General features: G+C 35.8%; 1 protein-coding gene across 1 annotated transcript in view; it reads right to left on the bottom strand.

The window, feature by feature from the left end:
- Positions 1-22,343, bottom strand: part of LOC149266137 (plant intracellular Ras-group-related LRR protein 1-like) — a 93,715-nt gene extending 71,372 nt beyond the window's left edge. The window contains exons 1-2 of the mRNA XM_089430057.1: positions 21,775-22,343; positions 20,827-21,174 (exon numbers count right to left, since the gene is read on the bottom strand). Coding sequence (XP_089286183.1) covers positions 20,827-21,174; positions 21,775-22,158 — 732 coding nt within the window. The 5' untranslated portion in view covers positions 22,159-22,343. The remainder of the gene's footprint in view (positions 1-20,826; positions 21,175-21,774) is intronic.
- Between the last annotated feature and the right edge of the window lie 5,316 nt (positions 22,344-27,659).

Raw genomic sequence — 27,659 nt, 5'->3', positions numbered from 1 at the left:
ACAAATTGAACTCACAATTAGTTCAACAAACTATTTGAACTAATCTAACTGAACTTAACTCAGTTAACTCAGCTAACCAATTACAACTCATCCTGATCTCCTTTAATCAAGGGATAACTTCCTCAACCAATGGAGAAACTGTTGCATGTCTTCACATAGACTTCATGTTTGATTTTCTACAACTAATTAACTCAAGATGAATTAATTAATTATTTTACAAACAACTGTTAAGATCAAATTCGAATTTTAATTCTCAATTTTAATTTAGGGACTAACTAAAATTGGAATGTATCCCAAAATGCTATTTATAGTAGTGTTATTTTTAGCACTTCTATTTTTAGCATTTCTTGTTGCTATTTTCAACACTCCCTCTCAACAAGAAAGGGATTATCAGTCATTCCAATCCTGTCTCTGTGGAACTCGAACTTGCATTTTGACAATGCCTTGGTCAAAATATTTGCATCTTGTTCCTTGGTCGACACATACAGCGACAACATGATCCTCTTCACCACACAATTTCGAAGATGATGGTACCGGATATCGATGTGCTTGGACCTATCATGAAATACTGGATTTTCAGAGAGTTTGATACAACTCTGATTATCGCAGTAGATCACAGTTGGATCCATCCTCTGACCAAACAATCCCACTAGAATCTTCCGCATCCAAATGGCCTCACATGCTGCCTGACTGGCAGCCATGTATTCAGCCTCTGCTGAGCTAAGTGCAACTGACCTCTGTTTCCTGTTGTACCAGGAAACTGCAGTTGAACCAAGGTTGAAGATTCCTCCAGAAGTGCTCTTCTGATCTGATGGACTCCCTACCCAATCTGCATCTGTGAAGCCCTAAAGCTTCACTCCCTCTATCCATCTGTACCACAATCCATACTGAGATGTGCCTCTAAGGTATCTCAGCACATGCTTCGTTGCCTTCCAAAACAACTTGATAGGTTGAACCATAGCTTGACTCGGCTGGTTCACCGCAAAGCATAAGTCTGGTCATGTGTTCACTAGATACATTAGTGAACCCACAAGCTGCCGATAAACAATAGCAGCTACTACCTCACCTGAAGTAGCATCCTCCTTCCTCCAATTCCCAGATAGAGGAGTCTGCATGGGCTTGCACTTCTCCATGTAGAAGTGCCTGAGTATCTCATTGGCATACTTGCCTTGAGACACAAATAATTCCCCATCTTTCTGCCACACTTCCATGCCTAGAAAGTAGTGCATCAGACCCATGTCTTTCATTTCAAACTCTCTTGCAAGGTCCTCCTTGCAAGACTTGATCAACTGATCATCACTTGTCAAAATAAGATCATCCACATAAAGAACAATGATCAATGGCTTACCTTCTACCATGATGTGGTAAAGGTTTGCATCTGCTTCACTCTTGGTAAAGCCCAACTCGGGGAAATAGTTGTCGATCCTAGTGTACCAAGCACAAGGTGCTTGCTTCAACCCATACAAAGCCCTCTTGAGTCGGAACACATGCAACTCATGATCGAAGGTCTCAAAACCTTCCGGCTGCTCAATGTACAGTTCTTCCTCAATCTTCCCATTGAGGAACGTTGTCTTCACATCCATCTGATGGATCTTCCAACCCATCTGAGCTAATAGTGCCAACATCGATCTGATAGATGAGTACCTTGCTACAAGAGAAAAGGTCTCATCGTAGTCGATCCCCTCGACCTGTGAGAAACCACGGGCAACAAATCTTGCCTTATGTTTCTCAACACTACCATCAGCTGCCTGCTTTACCTTGTAAAGCCATCTGGAACTCACCACTAACTTGTCCTAAGGTCTTGGGACAACATCTCACACACCGTTCTGAATGATATAGTCGTACTCCTTTACCATTGCATCAAACCAGACTTGTTGCTGCACTGCCTCCTCGAATGAAGAAGGTTCGGTCTCTACACATTCCCTAACCAGGGCCATGTAACCAGTGTACCGCTCGGGTGACCTCCTCTGTCTACGTTGAGGAGATGGTTGTCCCACATTCTCTCGCATCCATCATCAACCTGTCAGCTTCCCTTAAGCGTTTCCGCCCATCTCTAAAAGACTCAACATGAGTGGATGTCTCCACTCCCAGATCCTCTGCATGCGGCTACTCCACATCAATCTGAGGCTCCTCCTCCTTAGGAACTGAAAGTTCCTCCTTTGCATGCAACTTGAGCTCCCTCTCAAGTGATACTCACATGGCTTTCTGCTCGTTGAACTTCAGATCTTTGCGTACCATTGTCCTCTGACTGGTAGGCAGGAACACTCGATAGTTGTGGGGTGTATCAGTGTACCCCACAAGTATCCCCAACTCAGCTGTTGGATCTAGCTTCTTCCAGGCATCTTTGGTCACATGGCAATAAACTGATGATCCAAAGATCCTGAAGTGACTCACATCTGGTCGCTTCCCAGAAAAGGCCTCCATAGGTGTCTTCATCCCCAGTATATGGTGCGGGCTTTTGTTCTGCAAGCATACTGTTGTATTGCATGCCTCAGCTCACAAATGAAGTGGTAGGCTTTGGTCATGCAACATCGCCCGAGCTACTCCCACAATCAATCTGTTCTTCCTTTCGGCCACCCCATTCTGCCGTGGGTTATGGGGTGCCGTCAACTCCCGTTTAATTCCTTCTACAACGCAGAAGTCCTTAAAATGTTGGGAGACATACTCTCCACCCTTGTCGCTATGCAAGGCTTTTATTTTCTTTCTAGATTCTTTCTCTGCCAAGGCTTTAAACTCACAAAACCTTAAGAAGGTCTGATCTTTCTTTTGCATAAAGTAGATCCAACATCTACGAGAAAAATCATCAATAAAAATAACATAGTACCTTTGTTTAGCGGTGGAGGCTGTAAAGAAAGGTCCACAAACATCTGTGTGAACTCGCTCTAGGTGTTATCACTTAAGAATTCTAATGCTAAAATTTCTCATACTAGCTTGATGATAAAGGTCGGTGCTAGTCTAAGTTTGATTTTGTTTTTCCTTAGAGTCTGAGTCTTAGGGGGTCTTGGGTCAAGTATGCATTCTCTTCCATTACTAGTCATTCTCATTCATCATCGGTCTCATAGCCATGTGTCAGTTTGGTTTGAAAATTACTATGTGCCACAAAGCCTTTTAGGTGATTTCGTAGCGCATGTAACCATTTTGAAGTGTTTTTGCAGCGCATAAATCCTTTTAGCAGTTTCGCAGCGCAAAAGTCCTTTAGGTGATTTCGCAGCGCATAATTCAAAATTTACACTGACCGCACTGCGAAATCGGAGATTTGTGCATTCCGCAGCGAATCTTTCCCAACTGTCAAATATGTCAAGTTAATCTATGGTTGCGTCATTCATTGTCAGTTTATGCACTCCACATATCACGTCCAATCGCTTATCTCCATTATTACAACCACTAGGTATGTTGATACACACGGATTACAAGTTCCAAGAAAAGCCAAGCATGCACAGTCTTAATGATGATTGTATGCCTTGCATGAGAAAAAAGTCTGCAATATTTCAATTTGAAAACATTGTCATCAAGCGAGGCAGCTATCAAGCGAGGCAGAGATTGGAGTTTGAGCAGCGCTAGCATTTCCAGCCTTCATTACACTGAATCTTCATGGAGGGATCAGCAGAAAGGAAAGACCACAGATCAAGCAAATGTTTGAGAAATGAGCCTGAAGGTTTAGACATAACCTTGAAGAACAAAGAAGTCGAACATGCATTTAAACAAGCTGGATGTTGGAATTTTTGCAAGAAGCTCCAGGGAGGTCATGCGCAAGTTACTAAGGAATTTGCCCTGAATTTCACAGGACTAAACTCAAAGGTTGGTATGTTGGAATTGCATGTCTCACCAGACATGATATCCATAGTTACGGAGATTCCAAGAGGGCAAGAAAGTTGGTTCAATAATTTCAAGTTTGATATGAACCCATGCAAAGAATTTCTAAAGCAGGAGTTCATTAACTCAGATTTAAGCAAGTCTGTTCCTAGAAGTTATGTCAAAGAATCATATGCCCATTTGCTTACCTGTATACAGAAGTACCTGACCTGTGAAGGGAGATATAACAAAGTGTATTCATACCATTTTAAACTTTTGTTGCATTTCACAGGGAAGACATCTATTGATCTACCTTTTTACTTATTCCGCAGCTTAAGTAAAATGTGTGACAAGGTGCAACTAAGAAAAGAAGCCTGTGAGACTTCATTATTCCACCATGGCTTGATTAAGTTGATTGTTCTGCATGAACTCCAGAGGGTAGGCGGAGACTGGGACACATTCATATTCATGTCTGGTTTCAAGAGCAAGACTGGTCTCAGCCCTCAAGCTGCAAAAGATCTTTCAACAACATCCGGTCCTCAGGCAGAAACAAGATCCCAGAGGTTTTCAAAGTTAAAGGCAAGGAAACAAGTAAGGGAATCTACAAGGCCACTGACTATTCAGGATAGACCCCAGCAATCCATTAAAGAGAAAACTCAGGTCAAAGAAACTGCACATGAATCAAGCATAGGTAAAGGAGTTCAAAGAAGAAGGACTAGGAGCCAGGTGGCTAAAGAAAAAGGTAAGTCAATGAGTATTGAAGAAAGCCCTGTTTCAAAGGGAGACTTAAATGATTTATTGCAAGCAATTGACATTGAAGAGTCCCCACTAGTTCAAGCTGATTTGATACAGTCAGGAAAAGAGAAGGCTAAGAGAGTCAAAGCCTCAAAGAAACTCAAGTTTGATGATCAAGTTGATCAATTTGTTTTTAAGCCCAGGAGACCCATAACGAGGAAGTTCAAACAAGTACAGGAGGTACCGCCAAGAGCAAATGAAACAGGGGAGGTGACACGGCCTCATGAAAGAAAGGATAAAGGCAAAACAATTGCTACTCAAGAAGAAGGTAGTGTGGAAGACTTGAAAAAGAGATTGGAATCGGCCAACTTTGAAATTGCTAGACTGAAGAAAGCTGCCATAAAATTTGCAATTAAGGAGGCTTATTTTATGTTATATACCTAGGGGGGATAATATGGGGTACCAAGGGAGGTACCCAAGGTAATAATGTAATAATGGGATGGGCCATAGTAATAAATAAGGTGGTTAACCCATGTCATGTAAGGGACCACAAGTAGTTAATAATAATATAATGGGCCCATGGTATTAGTTGATGGTATGAGGGAACCATGGTAATGACCCATGGTATTGTATGTATGAGGCCTATATAGAGGCTAGAGACTCCACATGGGAGAGAGTGAAGGATTATTGTATGAACAGGCATATGGCTTGTGGAGTGTTCTCCTTCCTTAAGGAGTGAATGTATGGTGTTGCCCTACCGTAAGGGTTTTGATAATAAAGAAGCATTTCTATCTATTTCTATCTTGTTATTTCTTGGGTTTAGTCTATTATCATAATATCTTTGGATCAGATCTACAACAATGTAGAATTTCCCACTGTACATCAACAGATTATGCAATATACTAAAGCAAAATACAAGATATACTTCTACAACAAACTTGCGGAAGCTGAATCGATTTTGAGCAAGATCAAATAGAACACATATAACTGAGATGAGAAAGCAATCGCACATGAACACAGAAGAATACTCTAGGGAAAGCCTCAGCTAAAAACCCTGATCTCTGTATTATCATACAAGTGGAAATATGTTCAGATTACACAAAGCATTAGCTCACAAGCTATCATGCTCTCAGTACAATCCAACAATACAGCTCACACTCTGAATAGACACAAGATATGCCTTCCCTCAGCTCTCCAAGCCTCCTATTTCCTTGCGCAGTTTCTCTTGGGGTCCAATGCTGCCACCTGTGTGAATTGGCCTCATCACACACTCATCAATCTCAAAAGTAACTATGCAATCTCCAAGGAATGAATTCCTTCTGCATGCGAGAGATATCCTCCATGGAATATTCCTGCAACTGATAGTACAATGTCCCATCATCTGATCTCAACTTGGTCTCTGTCTGAATTGACATGCATGAGTTATTTATGAGAGAATATTCAGTTATTTGAAGTGCAGCAGTTACATGCATGCATGCATTAACTAACTGAACTCACAATTAGTTCAACAAACTATTTGAACTAATCTAACTAGACTTAACTCAGTTAATTGAGCTGACTAATTACAACTCAAAGTACAACTCATCCTGATCTCCTTTAATCAAGGGATAACTTCCTCAATCAATGGAGAAACTATTGCATGTCTTCACATAGACTTCATGTTTGATTTTCTACAACTAATTAACTCAAGATGAATTAATTAATTATTTTACAAATAGTTGCTAAGATCAAATTCGAATTTTAATTCTCAATTTTAGTTTAGGGACTAACTAAAATTGGAATGCATCCCGAAATGTTATTTATAGTAGTGCTATTTTTAGCATTTCTTGTTACTATTTTCAACAACTTCTTCTTTGCCACCACAAAATGAATGTCATCAGAATTTAGCATTTGTCTGATGTATTCCAGGGCAAAAATCATCATGGGGAGGTATTTAGGGAGTCTATATGGTGCTAAATCGCATCCATAAACTCTAAGTTTTGTATAGTTTTGGTATAAATACCAATCCCCAGTCTTGGCCTGATCTGTTAGATGTAAAATCCTTTTGATATCTTCACTGATTTTGGGATATATGGAACTGTTAAGGATGTTCATAGTTGGGTGAATAAATTCCTCAATAAACTATTTGTATGAGAATTCTTGCCACTCCTTCATAACCAATGAAGTCCAAAAAATCAGAGGCTGCTGGTTTCCCTCATCATCTAGCTTCTGCATTGCAAAACTGAACATCTCTGCTTGATAATAAAGAAACATGTAGATTAAAATGGAAGTCTAATTAAATACCTGCTCTATTAGAAATTTTAGAAATTGTTCATGAATGTTATCAGCCAAGAATTAACTGAAGTTAAAACAAAATGGATGGTTTGTTGTCTGTGGAAAAAATAGAAAGGAAGCCTAAAATGGGTTCATCTACCCAATAATAAAAAAAAAAACCAAAATATATGAAATAATGGTTATAATCTGTTTAGTTTGATCAAGGAAGATTGAGGAAGGGTATGGAGGGTTCTTCTTGGGTAATTGAGCATTTTCAGGTAAGAAGATCTCAAAGATTTTGGCTCTTGTAGCAAAATCAGGCTTCTGATAAAGCTGGTTGAGGGCTTCTAAGGAAAATGAGGCATTGTTTTCCATAGAGGGAGCCAGCATCATTTGGTTTATAGACTTGGCAGTAATGGTAAACAGGATGTCACCAAATGGGGCCATAATAGCTCTTTAGCTAGGGACATAACAGGCTTGACATTTTCTGGTAAATTCAAGGGCATGGAAGATCAGAGGGAAGATATAATGAGAAAGATTGGACTCCCAGAATACAATTTCATCGATTTTATCGGCATGTTTGTCTTCCAACCAACAGTAGAGCTCTAAAAAGTCACAGTCACACTTGGTTTCACTGATCCGATAATTCCTGTTGGCTAAAGGAATGTGATCTAAATTTACGGAGGGAGGGATCAATGGATTGGCAGGTTTGTCCTGTGTTTTCTCTTTGGAGGCATGATTAGATTAACGAAAAGTAACAGTAAGTGACAGAACAACTTACCGAGAACAATTTGAGGTAAATGAAATTGTCAGGAAAAAAAGAGACACAGTGCTGACAATTCTACTCCGGTTCAGGTTGAACAAATGCTTTGAGACTGGTTGCTTATGGAAACTATGAATTATAGAGAATAAGTAGTGAAAGGGAGAAAAACTATGGTTCGAAATCTTTTAAAGGCAGAGAGGTAATTTCCATTGGAGGTGGCGTGGGACCGTTAAAGTTTGAACGGTTACCTAGGAAGGCAAATTGAGTGTCGAATGGTAATTTTGCCAGGAGAGCAATTAATTGGGTAACAAATATGCGGCATGGCAGGAGGTGAGTGGCGGGGGTGTCGTGGTAGGGACACGATCACGCGGATGAGGGGAAGGCGGTTTCAGAGGGGGTGGAGGGTGGTAAGCAGTATCAACCGAGGGGAGTGCGAAATAAGGAGATGGCACCACGTATGGATGGGGCCCGGCGAGAGAAATTACCTTTTCGGACCCGTCCCCACCCCCAATAAAGGTAGGATGGAGGGGGGGTGGGGGCGAAAATGAATGAGGTCCGTGGATTGTGAGGGGTGGAGAATCCTGATGTTCTGACATCGGTGTCCTTTAACCAAATATGACAAAGAAACCTTTGTCCATATGTACCTTTATTTCTTGCTTTTGAACTTAGGATGAAGTTAAGAAAAATGAAATATATAAAAACACTTTATCCATTCGTGCCTTTTTGCTTTTTCACAATGTCATTAAAACTTAGGATAAAATGGCACATAGGCATATTTATGAAATGAACTATTCCTACCTACCTTTTAACTAAGCCAGTATTTTATTTTTCTAAGGGTTGCGCTTAGACTAGCAAACCCACATTATTTTCTTTTATGAAAAATAGAAAACTATCTAAATCATATCACTTATTTCTCCTATTGATTCAGATTAAGCAGTTGAATCATTGTCATTTTCTACCTAACTATTGATTTACCAAGTTTAAACTGTTTGGCAAATCCGTATTCTCTAATCCAATTAACAGAAATTTAAACATGTTTAACCATGATTATACTGTATGATTAAAAAAATAACTAGTTATTGTGGCATTTTAAACAAGTTGCACACAACCTTTATTTATCAATGATGAAGAAAACTATCTATCAGTAATGGCATTTAGACTTGCAACACTTTCAATATTATTTTTTTGTTTTTCTTTCTTTTGGCGAGGTTCAATCTTTTTTTCTTTTTCTTTTTTCAATGTTTTTGTTTTCCTTTTTTTTTTCATTTTTTTTTAACTCTCTTTTCATTTTTTATTCTATTTTTCTTTTATTTAGAAATCGTTTACAAATTGACAATTATTTACAATGTAATATTCCTAATATGAAATACTTGATCACCTTGAGATCCTATAAATTATAGGACCCTAACATCATGTTTGCTTTCACATGTGCTAAGATAGTTGAATTATTTCAATTATTTTAGTAATCTTATTGAGAATATGTTGTACTAGTTGTTATTGTGGTCCCATCCTTGTGGACTATTCCACAGGATATTAGACAGATCTTTCTTCATTTTTTGGTTATAACGATTGTCGCATCCTCTGTGGACTATTCCACTGGATCTTAGACAGATCCTTATAGTTTATGTGTGTCTCTCCTTGGGTGGTGTTACTACCTCTCACTTAGAGGCTCATTTTTCTCCCCTCTCCACAGTAGAAGAACCTTGACACATTTACAATTGAGCACTCACTAGGCACACCTTCTTGTTTTTCGAAGGCACCATTGCATCCCTCTCTCTTGTTGACAGTTAGAGCCAAGGAAAATCTTTAAGGATTCGGCAATTGGGCCTTTATACCATATGAGACTCCTACACCAAATGGTGTGAGGTCTAATTGAGACTTCACATCGGGGAGATCCCCTGAATGTTCCCTCCCCACCTACCCCGCGGCCCAACAGACCCTGGGTGGCAAGGGGTTGATTCGGCCGCAGGGTAGGCGAGGAGGGAGCTGCGTGTCTACCTTGCGAACCAACCGATTTGGGGCGGCAAGGGGCTGATTCCACCCCAAAGGGCTGGTTCCGGGAATCGGCCCCTCGCCACCCCGGGTCAATTGGGCCGCAAGGTGGGCTCGGAGGGAGGATAGAGTGGGGTTAGGGGGAAAGAGCGATGGATGGGGAGGGAGGTGCAAGGGAGGGGTGGAGTGGAGTGCGGTGGAGAGGTATGGAGGGAGGGGCGCGGTCATGGGAAAGGAGGTAGGTCCAGGTGTAACGAAGGGCGCGGTGGGGCAGCGATTTTTTTTAATTTCATTTCTATTTTTTATTTTTGTTTATTTATTTAATTTCAAATTTATTTATTTTATTTTATTTTTTTATTTTATTTTATTTTTTTATTTATTTTTATTCTTTTAATGGTTTTGAATTGTTTTTATTTTATATTTTAAATTTATATATATATATATATATATATATATATATATGAAGCTTTTATTTTTTATATTTTTAACATAAAAAAATTGGTTTTAGATTTTCTTTTTTTGGTTCAAATTTTTTTTCTTAACTTGTATATATATATATATATTTTAATTTCATTTTTTTATTATTTATTTATTTATTTTTGGTTAATTTTTTATTATTTTTATTTTTATTTTTACAAGTTGATTTTGGTTTTTTTTTACATTTTTATGTTTTTTTTCATATATATATATATATATATATATACAAACAAAAAATCATCAACATTTAAAAAAAATTATCCACACTTAATACATTAGAAAATTTAAAGTGTAAAAAATAAGTCCTCTAAACAAAAAAAGGTTGATGTCCATTAGCACTTTTCAAAATTAAGATGAAAATCACTAATGAAAAAAAATTGTTCATACTTGATACATAGAAAAAAAAAATTATAAAAATAAAAATAAAAATAAAAATAAAATTTGAAGTATCAAAAATAAACCCTCTAAAAAAATGTGTTGATGCTTCATCAACACTTTTCAAAATCAGCGTGAAAATCACTAACATTTAAAAAAAAAAATGTGCATACTTGATACATAAAAATATGCTCCTAAAAAATGTGTATTCTGAATTACCATTTTTCAAAATCGAGTGATTTTTTGCTACCTCAAAAAAACAGATACTAGGTAATTTTCTCGTTTGATCGATAACTATGTTAGACCCCGATAGGGTCAAAACAATCACGCAAATTCCCTTCCAAGTGAACAAAAAGGCCATGCAGTCCTTCTTGGGGAAAATCAACTTCCTCCGCAAGTTCATCTTCGACTACGCTCAAATTGTTAAGTTGATAGAAGAGATGACGAAGAAGGATGCAATTTATAAATGGGATAAAAGGAAAAAGGATGTGTTTTCTTGTATTAAACAGGCTATCGCAGAAGCACCCGCATTGTACAACCCAAATTTCAATAATAATTTCTTGTTCTAAACCTTTTCTTCTAACCTTCTCTCACCGTTGTACTCATCCAAAAAGGTGATTTGAACAACAAGTGGCTTATCTCTTTCATGAGCGGGAGTCTACAAAGACCTGAAATTAACTACCCCACCATGGATAAACAAGCTTATGCGGTATACAAAGCAGTAAAGCACTTTCGGCCCTATCTATTGAAAAATCATTGCATTATCTTTGTTTCGCACCCAATAATAGGATCATTGCTCGTTCAACAAGAGATGGGTGAAAGGAGAGCGAACTAGATGACTGGGCTGTAAGAATATAATCTAGAGATCAATCCAGTTCACACAATCAAGGGCCATGGTCTTTGTCGACTAGCAGCAGAAGTAGTGAACGCAAAGGAAGAAGAAGAAGATATTTCAGGATGGGAGCAAGAAATTGAGATGTACAACGTCAAGTGAGCCTCCCCCACTACTAGCACAAACTCTTGGTACGCTGATGTGTGCCAATACCTTGAGCACGACACCATGCCCTCCCACTTTTCTGCACGGTAGAAGAGGGCACTCAAACTTAAAGAATTATCCTATCAGTTGGTGCATGGGGTGCTTTTCAGAAAGCACCCCCATGGCGTACTGCTTAGGTGTTTGGAAGCACATGATTCGGAAAAGGTATTGTGTGATCTCCACAACGGACCAGTCGAGGGACACTTTGCAGGCAACACAACGGCACATAAGATCATGCAGGCCGGCTTTTACTGGCCTACATTATTTAGAGATGCTCATGCTTACCCCCGCAAGTGTCCGGTCCGTTAGAGGTGTGTCGACAAAAACAAGAAGTCAGCCGCCCCATTACAGCCCATTGCAATGGAAACACCTTTTCAACATTAGAGCTTGGATGTTATTGGAGAAATATTTCCGCATTCATCAAAGCAGCACCACTACATCCTTACTGCCACATATTACTTCACGCAGTGGACAGAAGCAATTCCGCTCAAACAAGTGAATGATTAGGAAGTCATTAGCTTTATACAACAAAACATCATTTCCAAGTTCAACATTCCTACTTCACTTGTTTTCGATAATGCAACATACTTCTCATCACTAAGACTTTACTAATTTGCATTGTAAAATGGTATTATATTGAAACATTCAGCTAATTATTATCCGCAGGGGAATGGTCTTGTTGAATCCACAAATAAGAACCTAATCCGCATAATAAAAAGACCATATTCTCTAAGCAACAAAAAAGGCACTCTGCTTTGGTAAATGCCTTATGGGCTGACCGAGTCATGTCGAAGCCTTCCCTGAACACCTCCCCTTACTTCCTGGTATACGAAAAAGAAGCCATCCTCCTGCCCAACATCTACTTGTTTTCTCTCCAAATCTCACAAGAATCCCCAAGGCAAGTCGTGTTTATCAGTGCAGCGTAAGATGGACACCCTTGCAAGCTACAAGAAGAAAGGTTGAAAGCAAAAGAAAAAAAATTCACTTCACCAGAATCGTATCAAGAGGTGGTTTGACAAGAAGTCTGCAGGGAAGAACAACTTCAGTGTGGGTGACTTAGTCTTGAAGTGGGATAAAGCCCACGAGGACAAAGAAAAACACACTAAGTTTCAGTCCCTGTGGATTGGGTCATTCACAGTACACGAAAGGCTTGGCCAACACACTTATCATCTTCAATCACTTGATGGGAAGATTGACTCTCCCTATCAATGGCCAAGACTTAAAACATTACTTCCAATGAAGATCTGGGGTTGTGCCCTACACTGTGTACATAGTCTTTTCTTTCTTGTTTGCTTGAATTTTGTTTTATTTTCATCATGTGAATAAGTGTTGTGCATGTACATGTTGTGGCTTCTAAGTATGTGTGTGGCCGAACTCTAAAGAGTCTTGTGACACTTCAACATTTGGCTAACCTTTTGTCCATCTTCCTTGTGTTGGTTATATCTTTTGGCTGATGAAGTTCTGACGGAAAATACGATTCGTCTATAAGGAGAGTTTTGGTCCAACCATGAACCCATGTCTATTCCAGAAACCTCATGCCTACACTTGGTCTTTATGTTTCGGTGTCTTCATGCTTATCCAATTAGTAGAAGTAGAGAAGGGGAAAATCTAAACGAACAAACCTAAATCAGAGGTCTCTATATGCTTCTTTGAAGTAACAACGTCTTCTACTCTCAATAAGCCATGATCCCTCTTCCATCTCAAAATAAATAAGTGTCGATGCAAAGTTCTCTTTAAAATAAATAAATAAAGGCGAAAGACGAGAAAGGCTTCTGGCGCAGAGAGGTTAAGTAAGCAACTTCGCTAGAGTATTGTCTAGGCTCGTTGCCAACAGAACAATGTTTGTGTTCCTACATGACTCCATTAGGGTACTGTTCAAGCTTGCTGGAAACAGAGCAACACCAGAGATGAAAAGTCATACTCTAAAAATCTTAAGCTCATGAACTACATTATACCCTTCCCGACTCGAAACATTGTGATATCGTTGAATCTCATGTAGTGTTCAACCAAGAAGGCATAAAGGGGACCATGTCTATTCATGGGGCAAGTTTGAAGACCAAAGTAATCTACACGAGGAATCAATACTCCCTGAAGAACCGAGGTCCTGCACAAAAAAAGTTGACCGAGATAGAGAAGTTGGAATTCGACCAGTGTGTCGCCAAGTGTTGTAGATGCTACAACACCCTCCGAAATTTTGGCTTACGCTCAATTTCAGAGCCTTCCTTGGTCTTGTACATTGTTGTCGCAAACACCGAAGCTTATTTCATGACCTTTCTTGAAGTGTTTTATTCCCTTTTGCATGTTGGGTAAATTGTCATCTTTTGGCATATTTGGCTATCGCATAATGTGTACAAGCCTATTCTTATAGTTTTAAGGGTCTGTATTTTTGTATATGAGTTGTCCTAACAATGTAAACATCTGTCGCACTCATACACAAAGTTCTGAGCATTGTTGCACAAGTGTCATCACGGTTGTCTCAAAGTCTATCTTAAGTGTGGCACTTGTCGTAACTTGCCATAAAGTTGTCGAACGGAGGGAAATGCTTTGTTTATGTGTTCAGATGATCTATGTTATTGTGTCGCCAAAATATTGTAAGTGTGTGATCCTAGCCAAAGTTCATCACCATTCACACCAAGCTCGCTGATCCCACACAACCATTTTCGGAAAAAACTTACCGACCTAGCAACCTAGCTTCACTGTGCCTCTCTTGAGCTGCGCATTGCGTAGTCTTAGTCCTCTATCTGTGACCTTGCTGCTTAGCACTGCGCAATGCGTAGTTCCTACCTCCAAGGACTGTTGCACTGCATAGTTTCTATGCCCAAGATCTGACCTTGACCTCCATAATTACGCAATCATGTCCCTAGCCTAGCTTAAACTACGCACTTTGCATCCTTAAGACTCAAGATCATCCCCTGAACCCTTGAATTGCGCAAATGTGCAGTAGCCCAACCTTCCTTGACTCCTAGAACTGTGCATTTAACTCTCCTATCGCCCATTTCCTCAGCATGTCCCACTGGCTTCGAAAATTGCACAGTCACGTCCCTCAAACCTACCTAAGCTGCGCACTGCATAGTCTCAGAGCTCAAGATTTTCCCTTGGCTACTGGAACTGTGCACTGTGCAGTCACTGAGTCCCTCTCCCAACCTGTCACTTGTTCTGGGCTTAGTCGATGGATCAAAATGCATCATCTTTGACTAGGGGATTTTCAAATTGATGTCGTCTCATCATGAGTGAATTGCAGGAGCAAGTACCTTATCATGTCATGGCAAGATGATGGAGAAAGAGAAGGAGGAGGGAAGCATTCTTAAAGACTCTCTTGTAGTTGAACCTACAAGTTGATCGATCAAGAGAGACCGAAGGGACGTTAGTTTGTGACCACTATCCAAGACTTGAGACCGCTGAAGATTCCTTATCACCAAGCCATGCAGAGGTGAAAAGAAAGCATCTTCAAGAAGACATCCAACACTTAGCAGCAACAGTAGCTTGACATTGCCACATCATCAAACAATGCACGTCAGTAGTGTCATGTCATGCCATGTCATGATGTCATGAGTGGTCATATGCCACATCACGATTGTGGATCATGTATATTGTATTCAAAATGTGTTGTAAAGTGGAAGTCCAAAGGACACACATGGAATGTAAAAAGTCATGTAAGTTGAAAAGTCATAGGAAGTCAAACAGTCATGAGGGTAGTCAAAAGGTCGTTATATATACTCCTCATTGTATGAGCAAAGGACTTTTCACCTTGGCTCCTCCCGCAAGGAATTAGATAGATAAGCTAGTTCTTTGAGGAGTAAGGAGTGGCTCCAATGCTCCACTACTGGAGCTAGTGATGTACATTGTAAACATGTGTCTTGGAACTTTTACTTAATAACATAAGCCTTCAAGGCCAACACGTTCTTCATGCATGGATTATGAATGTTTGTAAAACTATTCTGCAGATGTTTGTATTTCATGTTTGCTTTCACATGTGTTAAGATAGTTGAACTATTTTAATTATTTTAGTACTTACCTTATTGAGAATGTGTTGTAATGGTTGTTATTGTTGTCCCATCCTTGTGGATTATTCCGCAGGATATTAGACATATATTTCTTCATTTGTTGGTTGTAACGACCGTCACATCCTCTGTGGACTATTTTGTTGGATGTTAGACGGATCCTTCTAGTTCATGTGTGTCTCTTCTTGGGTGGTACTACTACCTCTCACTTAGAGGCTCACTTTTATCCCCTCTCCGCAGTAGAAGAACCTTGACACATTTACAACTGAACACTCACCAGGCACACCTTCTTTCTTTTCGAAGACACCATTACATCCTTGAATGTTGGCTGGTCCAACACCGTCAACAGAGTCTTAAGAGTGAATTTGCACAACAATTTGAATCCTAAGTAAGGTTTTTTTTCCCAATTTACCTTTGTTAAAAACACTCGTTGTCATGACATGAATTCTTATAGTTCATGGATGTGTCGAAACACTTTGATTGTCCTCATTGAATGGTGTGAATAACTTTTGGCTAAAGAAGCATCTCAACTTGATTGTGTAGTATGGGTAGAGTTACTTGGAGTTCCCATTGAATACTACGAATTTATAGTGTGTATTTATGTGCCACTGTGCATATTCATCTATCATGAATTAATGTGGTCCTTTAAACCACATCCTCAACAAAGGATCTATCCCAAATTGGATATTTACATGTGTATATTCAAGATCATGGAAATTCATCCATCAACAAATCTAGTATCTCATTCTCCCTAACACTTATTTTAGAGGCCAAATGATCGGATCAATGGTTGCCCCCCTTCTAACGAAAAATGACAATACTACTAACAAAGGTGTTGATGTTCAAGGTTAGGCCCAATGAGCCTTGCCCCATATTGATAATGAAGGACGATTAAAGGCTCTTAAGAAAACAAAAACTCCCCAATGTTAGCAACCCAACTAACCTTTCAATATGGCTTTGGCCCATCTTAAAAGAAGCCCATGAGCCATGTAGCCATTACAAATTCCAATGACAATTCCCAACCCACTACCTCTTGGTGGGCGAGGTGAGCATAATGTGTGGTCTCCACTCTCGAGTCTAGATGCATCCCAAAGGACTCTTATGGTTCAAGATTCCCAAAAGAAACCAAGGAACATAATTCTAAACTATTGGTTCCCGCCTAAAATGTAGAATATGATCTCCATGAACCCTTTCAACTCCATGGAAAGTCATGAAGATATGAAAATAATGGACTTCAATCTTATAAGTTTGTAACAAAAATAGTGTCATGGAATGTACAGAGTCTTATAGGCCCTTATTGCAAATCAATTGTAGTAAAATTTATCACAAATCCATGGTTAAGTGTGTTTGAGACCCAAAAGAATCAAATCCATTTCACATTCACTTTTGTTTGACTTAGAGAAATTAAACCACATTTAAGAATGTAATAAAGGTAAAGTTAGAAAACAAACAATGTTGACTCAACTCAATCTTTTTCTAAAATAAATGGGTTTAACCAATGTTTAACTTTAAAATTTAAATCATAATCACATATCAAAGTAATATATAGGAATGAGTTATAAGGCAGAAAATGAATTTATAAAAAAAAAAAAAAAAATTAAGTTCATCCGCTATTTAATTTTTTTTTTTACATCTATGAATGAATTAAAAGGTAAACAAAAACTTTGAAAAAAATAAATGAATTTATCCACCATTTAATTTTGATTTACATTAAATTGTAGGATCAAATTGACATCATAAGATTTTCCCATATAACAAAGGATCCTACATAATAATTATAATATTAATAATCTAATAAAGTATATGAGGTCCTCTTGTTTGTTGGATAAGGGACTCTCTTCCAATAGACTTGATTATTATAGTTTATGAAGTATATACACCTTACTCCATGATTTGAACTTATAACTTCCAAAAGAAACACATTTTTTAATCATTAAACCTATGTTGCACTAGTTTTAGGGAGGAGCAGATGGAGGATGTGTCCCCAGGATGACCAAAGAGCACCCCCAAAATATCCAAGGGATGACAGGTTAGGGAGGTTATATATATATATATATATATATGGTATGTCTATGATACCAGCATGATCCAAGATCTTTTCTTAGGTTGATCTTAGCATAATTGCATGTAAGAACATGTAAAAACCATATGTGCAAACACTTAAAGAATAAACAACATAAAGGACGCCGTAAAGACAATGCACACAAAAGTTTGATAACAAAGTTCGCCTAATGTGAACTATGTCTCTGGGTCCTGCTTCAATAATGGGGAAGCCACTTCATTCATCTCAGCAAAAATGAAAATGAGTACATGGAAAAATACATCAGTATACTTCCAATCCTGGGAATGACTTGGAATTCCATTGCTCAAAACACAACAATCAAAGCACCAACACGTTTGTCTCGTCCTCATGAGATTTTCGACTGTAAACATGACCCACTTCTGAAAGATGCATTGTTGTCTCAAACTCTGTGCCAAGCAATTAATGAAGTATGTGGGCTTTTGTCATGAGCTTTAAGATCCGCTGCTCAAATCCTAAATCTGACTACACCAATGAAATCATTGCGAAATTCTAAGTAAAATGAGTATAAACTCAACTATATTCTGCCACTGTTATCTCTGGACCCCCAGAGAATCTTCAGATTCCACAACAATGTTTAATCCATTTAGGAAATATTCTAAGGAATGTTCCCCTAGAATATACCCACCTCGATTTACGCACCACGCGATTCTGACTCCTAGTTTTGTTCTCTGTTCCGTCCCTCGTACTAGTTCCAATACACTAAGTTTCGCTCAACCCTCCTCCACAGTGAATGGGAACAAGCAAGTTTAAATAGCGCCAAGCCAACAGACTTAACAAAGTCTTGCTAGTTGGTGGGTTAGTTAACAACATGTATATAGAATGTTTGTTGGGTCGTGACCCGAGGTCAAATCCCACATTGTATATATATATATATTGTTGGCACCATTTAAACTGTCGCCGTATATATATTGTCGCCAACTGTTATTACATACAAACAGTGTGTTGAACTCGCACTTTAAAATGTGACTGTTTAACAATAATCGTCGCTTCGTCATATAACCATCAAATGTTATATATATAACCGTCATCGTTGAAACATAAAATTGACCGCCAATTATATTTGTAGTTTAATATATATGTTGACCCATCGAAATTGTCCACTAACGGTTATGAAGCCACTAGATCAGTTTTACAAATTGTTGTATATAAATTTCACCGTCGAATAGTTCATCTACTGCCAAAACTAGAAACCATCGATTTTAGTTGGATCAGGGCAATTTGACCACTTGCTGGGTGCCATGTGGCACCATCTGATTTGGCCACGTAGCCCCATGTTATTGGGTCACTTCACTTGCCCCAAATTTAGTGAGATGCCATTATATTTAGCGTTTCTGCCAACTTTAACTCTAGTTAAAACCTTCACTAATTTTATTGGACCTCTGCCAAATTTAACCACTGTTTTGGTGAGACTGCCCAACTAGAATTGCTCCAAATTTATCTAGCAACAACTAAATCTTGTCTTTTTGCCAAATTTGACCAAATCTTTGACTGAACATAACTTCTGCTTACGAAGTCGGATTGAAATGTCATTTGCGTCTTTGAGTTCTGTGTGGCGAGCTCTTCGATCTGGTCCTATTTTTGTTGCGATTCAAGGACTCTGATTTTTGGGTCATTAGGGATCCTCCTTGATCATATATATTAAACAGTCATAATTCATTATTAACATTTATAGTTGCTTCAAGCTTGTAAGTTGCTTCAATATTGTACATAAAACAAGCAATACTATATGGTATTATGCACAACCTCTACACTTGTCAATTTTGAAAAATCTAGAGCAATTTAGAAAAAGTTGAGTGGCACCCCCTTATTGGCCACTATACATGAGCAAAATACAATGTAGCATTAGGAAACTTAAGTGAAACTACATACAATTTCCAGTAAGGTCCATGAAGATTCTACAAAACAAAGAACAATCTTTTACAGTAGCATTTCTTTGTCATGTCTTTTGATAATGAAGATTATGTTAAAATGTAAAAGACATTCCCTTTTCAATAGATTTTGCGAACTTTTACTAACGTGTTGAAAATAAAACACGTTGGTTTTGTAAAGAGATTATATACTTTCAACACGTTGGTTTTGTAAAGAGATTATATACATGTTCTAGATTAAAAAGGTTATTGAAAAGAACTTATTCAATCATTTATTACCCAATCAGGGTCACTAATATCTAATTGTTTTCACAATGTTCGAGGTTGGGATGGTGGAAGCACTAGACTTTAATGACTTTTAGAAACCCATGTACAATAAGTAAAAGCTAAGATGACACAAAAAAATTAGAACAATAACCACAAAGGTCAACCCTCTAAAATGTCATGTTTTCTTGACATGAATGCTTTGCTTGTTGTAATTTTATTGCTAAAAATACAATATTTAAATCACTAAAAATCCAAATTAAAATCCATCATACAACAAATTAAGAAAATACAATACAAAACAGTGAATTAGAAAAATAATGAGAGTGTCCAATCATCCACATCTATAATTATTGAAAATGAAAATATATACCTAAATTATCTCTCAAATTTAACTAGAAAATAGTTGAAATATACTTGAAACACCCTTGAAAATTATTGAGAAGATCCCTAAAATCTACTTGAAACATGTTGAGATACACAAATTTATATAAAAAGGACTAACGTATAGCATAATATTAAACCCATTACTTTTACAAAGTTCATCCCCAACTCTTTCTAGCCATATGATTATTATATTCCTATAATTTAAACTTCAAGGTTAAAAACCCTTTTACAAAGTTCATCACCAACTCTAGTGATATGATTATCATATCCTTATAATTTTAAGTTTCAAGGTTAGTTGTGTATTTTTTATGTGATTTAATAGTTGAATTAAGTTGATAATGAAATCTTTCAAGGTTAATTGTGTATTTTTTATGTGATTTAATAGTTGAATTAAGTTGATAATGAAATCTCTAAAACACGGTTGAAGGGTTGATAAAGTTCATCACCACCTTTTTCTAGCCCTATGATTGTTATATTCCTATAATTTTAAGCTTCAAGGTTAAAAGAACTTTTATAACGTTCATTACCAATTCTTTCTAGCGATATGATTACTATATCTTTCTAATTTTAAGTTGCAAGGTCAGTTTTGTAATTTTTATGTGATTTAGTGGTTGAAATAAGTTGATAGTGAAATCCCTAAAATATTGTTGAAGAGTTGATAAGCAAAGTTAACGTTATCTCGCTAAACTTTATAATATATATATATATATATATATAAAATAAAATTCTTTATGACGCATATTTATCATACCACTTTAAAACAACGAAAGCATATTTAAAATAAAAATGGGAAGATTTACTTGGATTTTGTTGTCGGAGAGGTACACTGAAACGAGCGTGGTCATTTTGCAAAACCCCTCGGGAAAAAAATGGAGCCTCCTCCCCGTAAGCTCCACTCTGTGAATGACTTTCTGAGAAGCTTCCTGCAATATTCGCACGACTTCCTCGTCCATCTCGTTATCGGCCTCATCAGTCCAATCCACGATCTCCGACCCGCTCTCGGCCGCCCGATATATCTTCACAAGCCGCTCTTCGGCCTCCTGCAACAAATCCCCATAGGCCACATGCATATCATACAGCTGAACAACCGTCTTGTGTGGCAATTTCGCCTTTTCGGCCGCAGCCCGCGCCTCTTTCTCCTTCTGCACCTGCAATACCAAGAAATCTTTAAAATCACCATCGAGCCGAACACATAAAAGCGAACCTGAGAAAAAAAGGCGCTGTCTGAGGCCACAAATTTGTTAGGAAAGCAAATTTCTCATTAAAAATGGATGAAAATTCTGTAGGAAATTTAATTATGGAAGCGTTTAAGTGTTTTTTCAACGTCACAAATTAGCTAGGACAGGACATTTCTCATCAGAATCTGGCCAAAATTATGCAAGAAATCTTTACTATAAGAGTGTTTAAGTCTTTTTTTCAAGAAATCCAACAACCATAAGAGTGTTGAAGTTTTTTTTCAAGAAATCTAACTATAAGACTGTTTAAATTTATTTATTTTTTAATGAAAATAGATTAAGTACCCTCAAGGATTTATGGCCAATCAAAAGACTGAACCTGTAACCAGGATTTTAAATTAGTTAGGACAGGAAATTTCTCATCAAAATCTGGCCAAAATTATGCAAGAAATCTAACTATAAGAGTGATTAAATCTTTTTTTCAAGAAATCTAAGAGTGTTTAAGTCTTTTTTTTAATATTACGGTTTAAACCAGGCGCTAGAATATTCTTGGAAGCAATAATAGTAACTAACCTGCAGAGACCTCCATTCGGATCCTTCCGGGGTTTTCACAGCAAAAATTTCTTCCAGTCGCCTGGAAAGTTCGCGCTCGATCTCTGCCACGCGGAAACGGGCTTTATCGACGGCCTCGTAATCCGGACGCTCTCCCAGGGACTGCAGCACGGATCTTGTCTGAACGACGTCGGAAACAACGGCCGTCATTTTAGCCACGAGCTTCGGCTCCCGGAGCATGGGCATCTCTTTAAGCAGATCCTCGCCATGAGGTTCATTCGCTTCAAAATCCACTTTAATGGCGCTCGAAAACGAGGGTTTGGAGCTCAGCTTTAATGGCTGCCGCAGGGGCCTCCGAGATAGAACGTAAGAAAGAAACGGGTGAATCTTCGAGTCGACTTCCATGGTTAGAGTGCTACAGATATCAGTGCGTCCCCAGTAGATTTGAGCTCTAAACCTAGCAAGGGGCAGAAATTTTATTACCTCACTTTGATGGATTCGAACTCTGCACCTGACACGGATAAGCTTCTTTTATTACTGTGAGCGTATGTCACACTGCAGTGGACAGACTTCTGGGTAGGAAGGTGCGACGTAAGTCGAGATTTTTCAATGTTGCAAATATGAGTGTAATATTTATTACCGGTAAATCAATATTAATGTAAGATTACTGGACTAAAATATTTGGAGTCTAATATTTAGATTTATTTTAATAATAATATTTTGAGTGTAATATTAGTATTTACATTAATATTTGAGACATATTATTTACTTTCAATTTTAATTATATAAATATTTTTCATTTATTAATTAAAAAAATATTTATATATCAATATTAATAGAGCGTAATAATAAATTCATAAACATTTGAATATTGAATGAATTTCATGATATCATTTTTCTTTTTGGTTGATAAGTGGGTGAATCTTGAAAATCACTCTTACCCTGTGGCTCAGAGGCTACGACTCAAGGGCATCTAAGCCGTCAAAGTCATTCGGGGATTGCACCCGGCCTGAACTGCACCAATGGAAACCTTGCTAGATTTTTTGGTATCGGCCAGACTAGAACCGGTGACATTTTGCTTACGGAGCACCTTAACAGCACTGCGACTGTTCTAAATCTCTTTGATGAACTTCATGATATCATCATTTTAGATAGTAATATTAATTAAATAATAAATATCAATAAACATCATTATCAATTTAATTGTATAAACATTTGTTGAATTGAGGCTTCTATGACCCATATCAACTTTATGAGAAATTTTTTGACGTAAATCACATGAAATTTCATTTGTCCATGCGTTTCAAGCCCGCGAGTGTGGTTCATAGTCACGACAAGTTGAAGAATCAGATCCAGTATGCAAAACATCCAACGGCTATAATCTTTGACCAGGCAATGGCTATAATGACTAACGACTAACTTGAGTGGGAAACGGCTAGTTAGATAAGACCCCGGGTATAAATATATTAAATTAAAAATCAAAATAAGTCAATTAAAGAGACTTATAAATTTACATAAAAGTTTTAATAATTTTATAATTAATTTAATTTTTATTATAAATATATATACAAATATATAAATATATAAATATTAAATTAAATTAAATGATTATTAAATTAATAGTTAGTTATACATAAGAGGTATTAACTATTTTATAATTATTTTAATTTGTGTTCCTATAAATATTAAAATAAAATAATTTAAGTATTATATAGAATAAAACTATAATATATTAAATTTATAGATTTATTGACTAACCGTTAATTTTGACTGGGAAATGGCTAGTTAGATAGGACCCGGGGTATAACTATATTAAATTAAAAATTAAAATAAGTCAATTAAAGAGAGATATGAATTTACATAAAAAAATTAATAATTTTATAATTAATTTAATCTTTATTATAAATATATATACAAATATATAAATATTAAATTAAATTAATAATTAGTTATACTATTAACTATTTTATATTTATATTAATTTTTTATTATTATTTTATATATATATATATATATAGAATAAAACTATAATATATTAAATTCATAGATTTATTTAGTTGTTTAATTAATCGATGAATTGTTTAACTATTTTAATTATAAATTAATAAAATATTATCTTCCATCAATTTAAAAGTAATAAATTTTGTTTTTATTAATTAAGTTAAAATTATTAGAATATAACTAGTACAATATCTCAATTATATAAACAACTCACCATAGACTACAGGGAAGGATACATGATAACAAGGGGAAACTAACTTATATTAAACCAAGAACAAGCTAAAAAAGAGGGAGAGGAGGAAGGGAAGAAAATGACTAGGAAGAGAGGGTTGGGATCCAGCAACTGCTCATCTTCCATCCGTCCTTTCTATTGAGATTGCTCGGTCTTTTTTCAATCTCAAGGGCTTCCCTAAATTTGCGGTGATGGAAGTGCAAAACTCTAGCAATAACACTGGCCTCCTCATACAAACATGATGTTTGGTATTCTCCACATGCTCTGCTAAAGCATAGGACTTGGTTCTCCTATGCTTGAGGTCAACTGCGTGCTCACTAATCCTTTGACTAATGGAGCATCCAATCTCACCAATATAGGGGGTCCCACAGGAACAAGGAATAATATATACCCCTTTCATGTCTTTAGGGTCGATAAGATCCTTCACAGAGACTTACGAATGGTGTTGAGGGGTCTAAAGGTTGAGGGGACATTATGCTTCTTAAGAATCCTTGCAATCTTATCAGTAGTCCCCTGCACAAATGGAAGATGGACACTTGGGACCCGTTCTTTAGGTTCTCTTTTAATTAATGAATATTTCGCAGCTTTGAAGAAAGCTTTCTGATCCAGGTATCTACTATAACCATTCTCATATATTAACTAAACATCATTTATAAACATTTGAATATTAAATAAATTTTATGATACAATCATTTAAAAAATATTATAAACCAATATTATATTATAATAAATTAACTTTTACATGTTTAATTTTTCTTTAACAAACATTAGAATATTGAATGAATTTCATCATCTTATCATTTTTTAAGTAAATATTTAACACTTATATATAAATATAACATTAAAATAAAAATTTCAATATTAATATTAATAATTTTGTTCAAATATCAATATTAATAATATATAAATTTTATGACCAAGATTATTTTTAAGTAAATATTTAACTTTTATATAAATATAACATTAAAATAAAAATTTCAACATTAATATTAATAATTTTATTTGAAATGGATGAATTTCTATTAGGAAAATCGTAAAGATGTTACATTTATCAATCTTAAATGAATTTCATTATCCATATTTTCAAAATCAAAATATTGTTGATTTTTATCTAGTAATTAAATTGTAAATTAAATAAAAATTTATGTGAAGCTTTTATTTCCAAAGTTCACAATGTTTGCTCACCATCCCATTGAAAAATCTTCCATCACGAAACACGCATTTATACAAATTGAAGTTGAGGTGAACTTTCTCTCCTACCCATATCATAAAACAACATCATACGAAAATAACAAGAAAATTTTAGCAAATTTAGGTATGTTTTTTTAGGTGGGATAAGTATGATATTTTTTATTATTATTTAATTTTAAGGTTATGATTAAGTTAGATATTTAATGGAGTTGTTTTTAGTGTGATTTTTGGAATTTTGGTGTCAGAATTTTAAGTTTAAATTTGTGGTTTCTTAATTTGTATTATTTAAACTAGTTTTTTGAGTGTATATACAGATCAACACCCTGAAAAACTCTTAGGGCACTTCTATTGTGCAGAGGTTACTCATCAAACATGTGATTTCAATGAATTCATGCCGGATTTTAGAGAAATTAGACCGGAAAAATCCACCAAAAAAGCTTCTGAAAAGTCGCACTAAAGACAACTCAATACTAAATTGGTGTAGGAGACTTTTTTGTTTGTGAGACAAGGGACCCACTTCCCAAACCCATTTTCGCTCAAAAATTTGACTGCTAAATCTATAAAGAGATACATACTCCACCCCTCTAATTTTGAACCTGTAATTTCTTATGAAAAAACCAAGCTATATGAATTGGATACACCATTTTACTTGAAATGACTTTAAGTAGATAAACAAGTATATAGAGAAAAATAATAAAATCAAATAAAAATATATAAAAACGTGATAAAATCAAATAAAAATAAAGAAAAATAATAATAAAAACAAAAAAAATATTTTTATTTTATTTTATTTTATTTTTATAAATTATTGGGAAGTTCGATGAAAATTTGTAGTATTTTAAGGGGCTCGTGGAAATTTGAAAGTCACGTTCATCCTCGCTTTTGTTGTTCCGGGAGACAAAAAGATAAAGGATGTTTCGTTTCAATTTAATTAAATTGATTTGGTGCAACATTGGTCGGCTTAACAAACACAAGTGTCCCCATCTTTCTTTTTCTTGTATTTCTCATTGAAAAGATTATTTTATTTTATTTTTTTAATTTTGTTTTAATTTTATTTTAATTTAAATAAAACTAATAGGTAGATTATATTGAAAATATGTCTTTGGACGTGGCAGGATTTATATTGTTGAAAAGATTATTTTATTTTATTTTTTTAATTTTGTTTTAATTTTATTTTAATTTAAATAAAACTAATAGGTAGATTATATTGAAAATATATCTTTGGACGTGGCAGGATTTATATTGTTTTTGTTTAACAAAATTTTGAAAGAGTTAAAAATGCAAAGGTCCAAAATTAAATCTTCAAATATTTATTCTTAATGTTTTATGAGAGGAGTAAATTTTAACAAATTACTTACACAAAGAATGAACATAATATTTTTATAAATAGCTAGAAGACGAAATTGAGATGCAAGATAGATTTCAGGACTTGAGTGTTTTATTATTGTGATCTTTTTTGTTGTTGTTATTGTTGGGGAACAACATTAATTTTTAAGCACATCTGAATAGGAATGGGAAGAAGAGGAGGGTTTGAACTCTTTCGGTCATCTTACCAACATCTTCATCTTTCAATGCAGAGGGGAACTTTTGGAAAAAAGACTCCATCTAATATTGGTTGATTGCTTAGACCTCAAGATTCTCGCCTTTACATAAATTTAACCACATTAGTTTTAAAGTAATTTCATTTTATTCACGTCATACCAAGTTATTATTTAGCCATATTTAAGTTAAACATAAATAAATAAAATCCTATACATTTTAAAAAAGAGACCAAAATCACTTAAAAGAATTGCATTAATTTATTTAACATTTTATTGATTTTCATGATCTTTTCAAAATAAATAGAATATTAATGAAAGAAAATAGCTCCTAACTTCCCTCTAAAGGATATCATTACTTTACTAAGTCACTTTTACTTTGAAAGGTGGTTAACCTGAACTTTTTATATAAGATATATATCTCACTTAAGTAATAATGAGAAGAATTCATTCGATGAAGGATTATGTGTTTAATGATTTATGACTTTGATATTTAAAGGAGATCATTACTTTACTCAATTCACAAAGCTTTTACTTTAAAAGGTGATTAACTTCAACTTTTTATATAAGATATATATCTCACTTTAGTGATTAACTTCAATTTTTTATATAAGATATATATCTCACTTTAGTAATAATGAGGAGAAATCATTTGATGAAGAATTATGTGTCTAATGATTTATGAGTTTGATATTTAAGATTTTATTCAGTGTAATAAATAATATGAAATGAAATTAATGTAATAATTGTTTTTTAACTTTTTGTAAATGATTTTCATTAATAAAAAGAGGTATTACAATGAGTACATAAAGTTCTCCACACTCTAAAAAGATAATTTTGAGAACCATTTTTTAACCAGGTACGTTTAAAGAACTACCATTTCTACTAGTTTAAAATTTGGAAACAAAACTTTACTAAGACGCAGGGTAAAAACTATATCAACC

Source organism: Pinus tabuliformis, chromosome 6 (genome assembly GCF_031772625.1).
Source record: "Pinus tabuliformis cultivar Carrire ecotype Pingquan chromosome 6, CPIR1, whole genome shotgun sequence".
Lineage (NCBI taxonomy): Eukaryota > Viridiplantae > Streptophyta > Pinopsida > Pinales > Pinaceae > Pinus > Pinus tabuliformis.
This window is presented reverse-complemented; position numbering and strand designations above follow the sequence as displayed.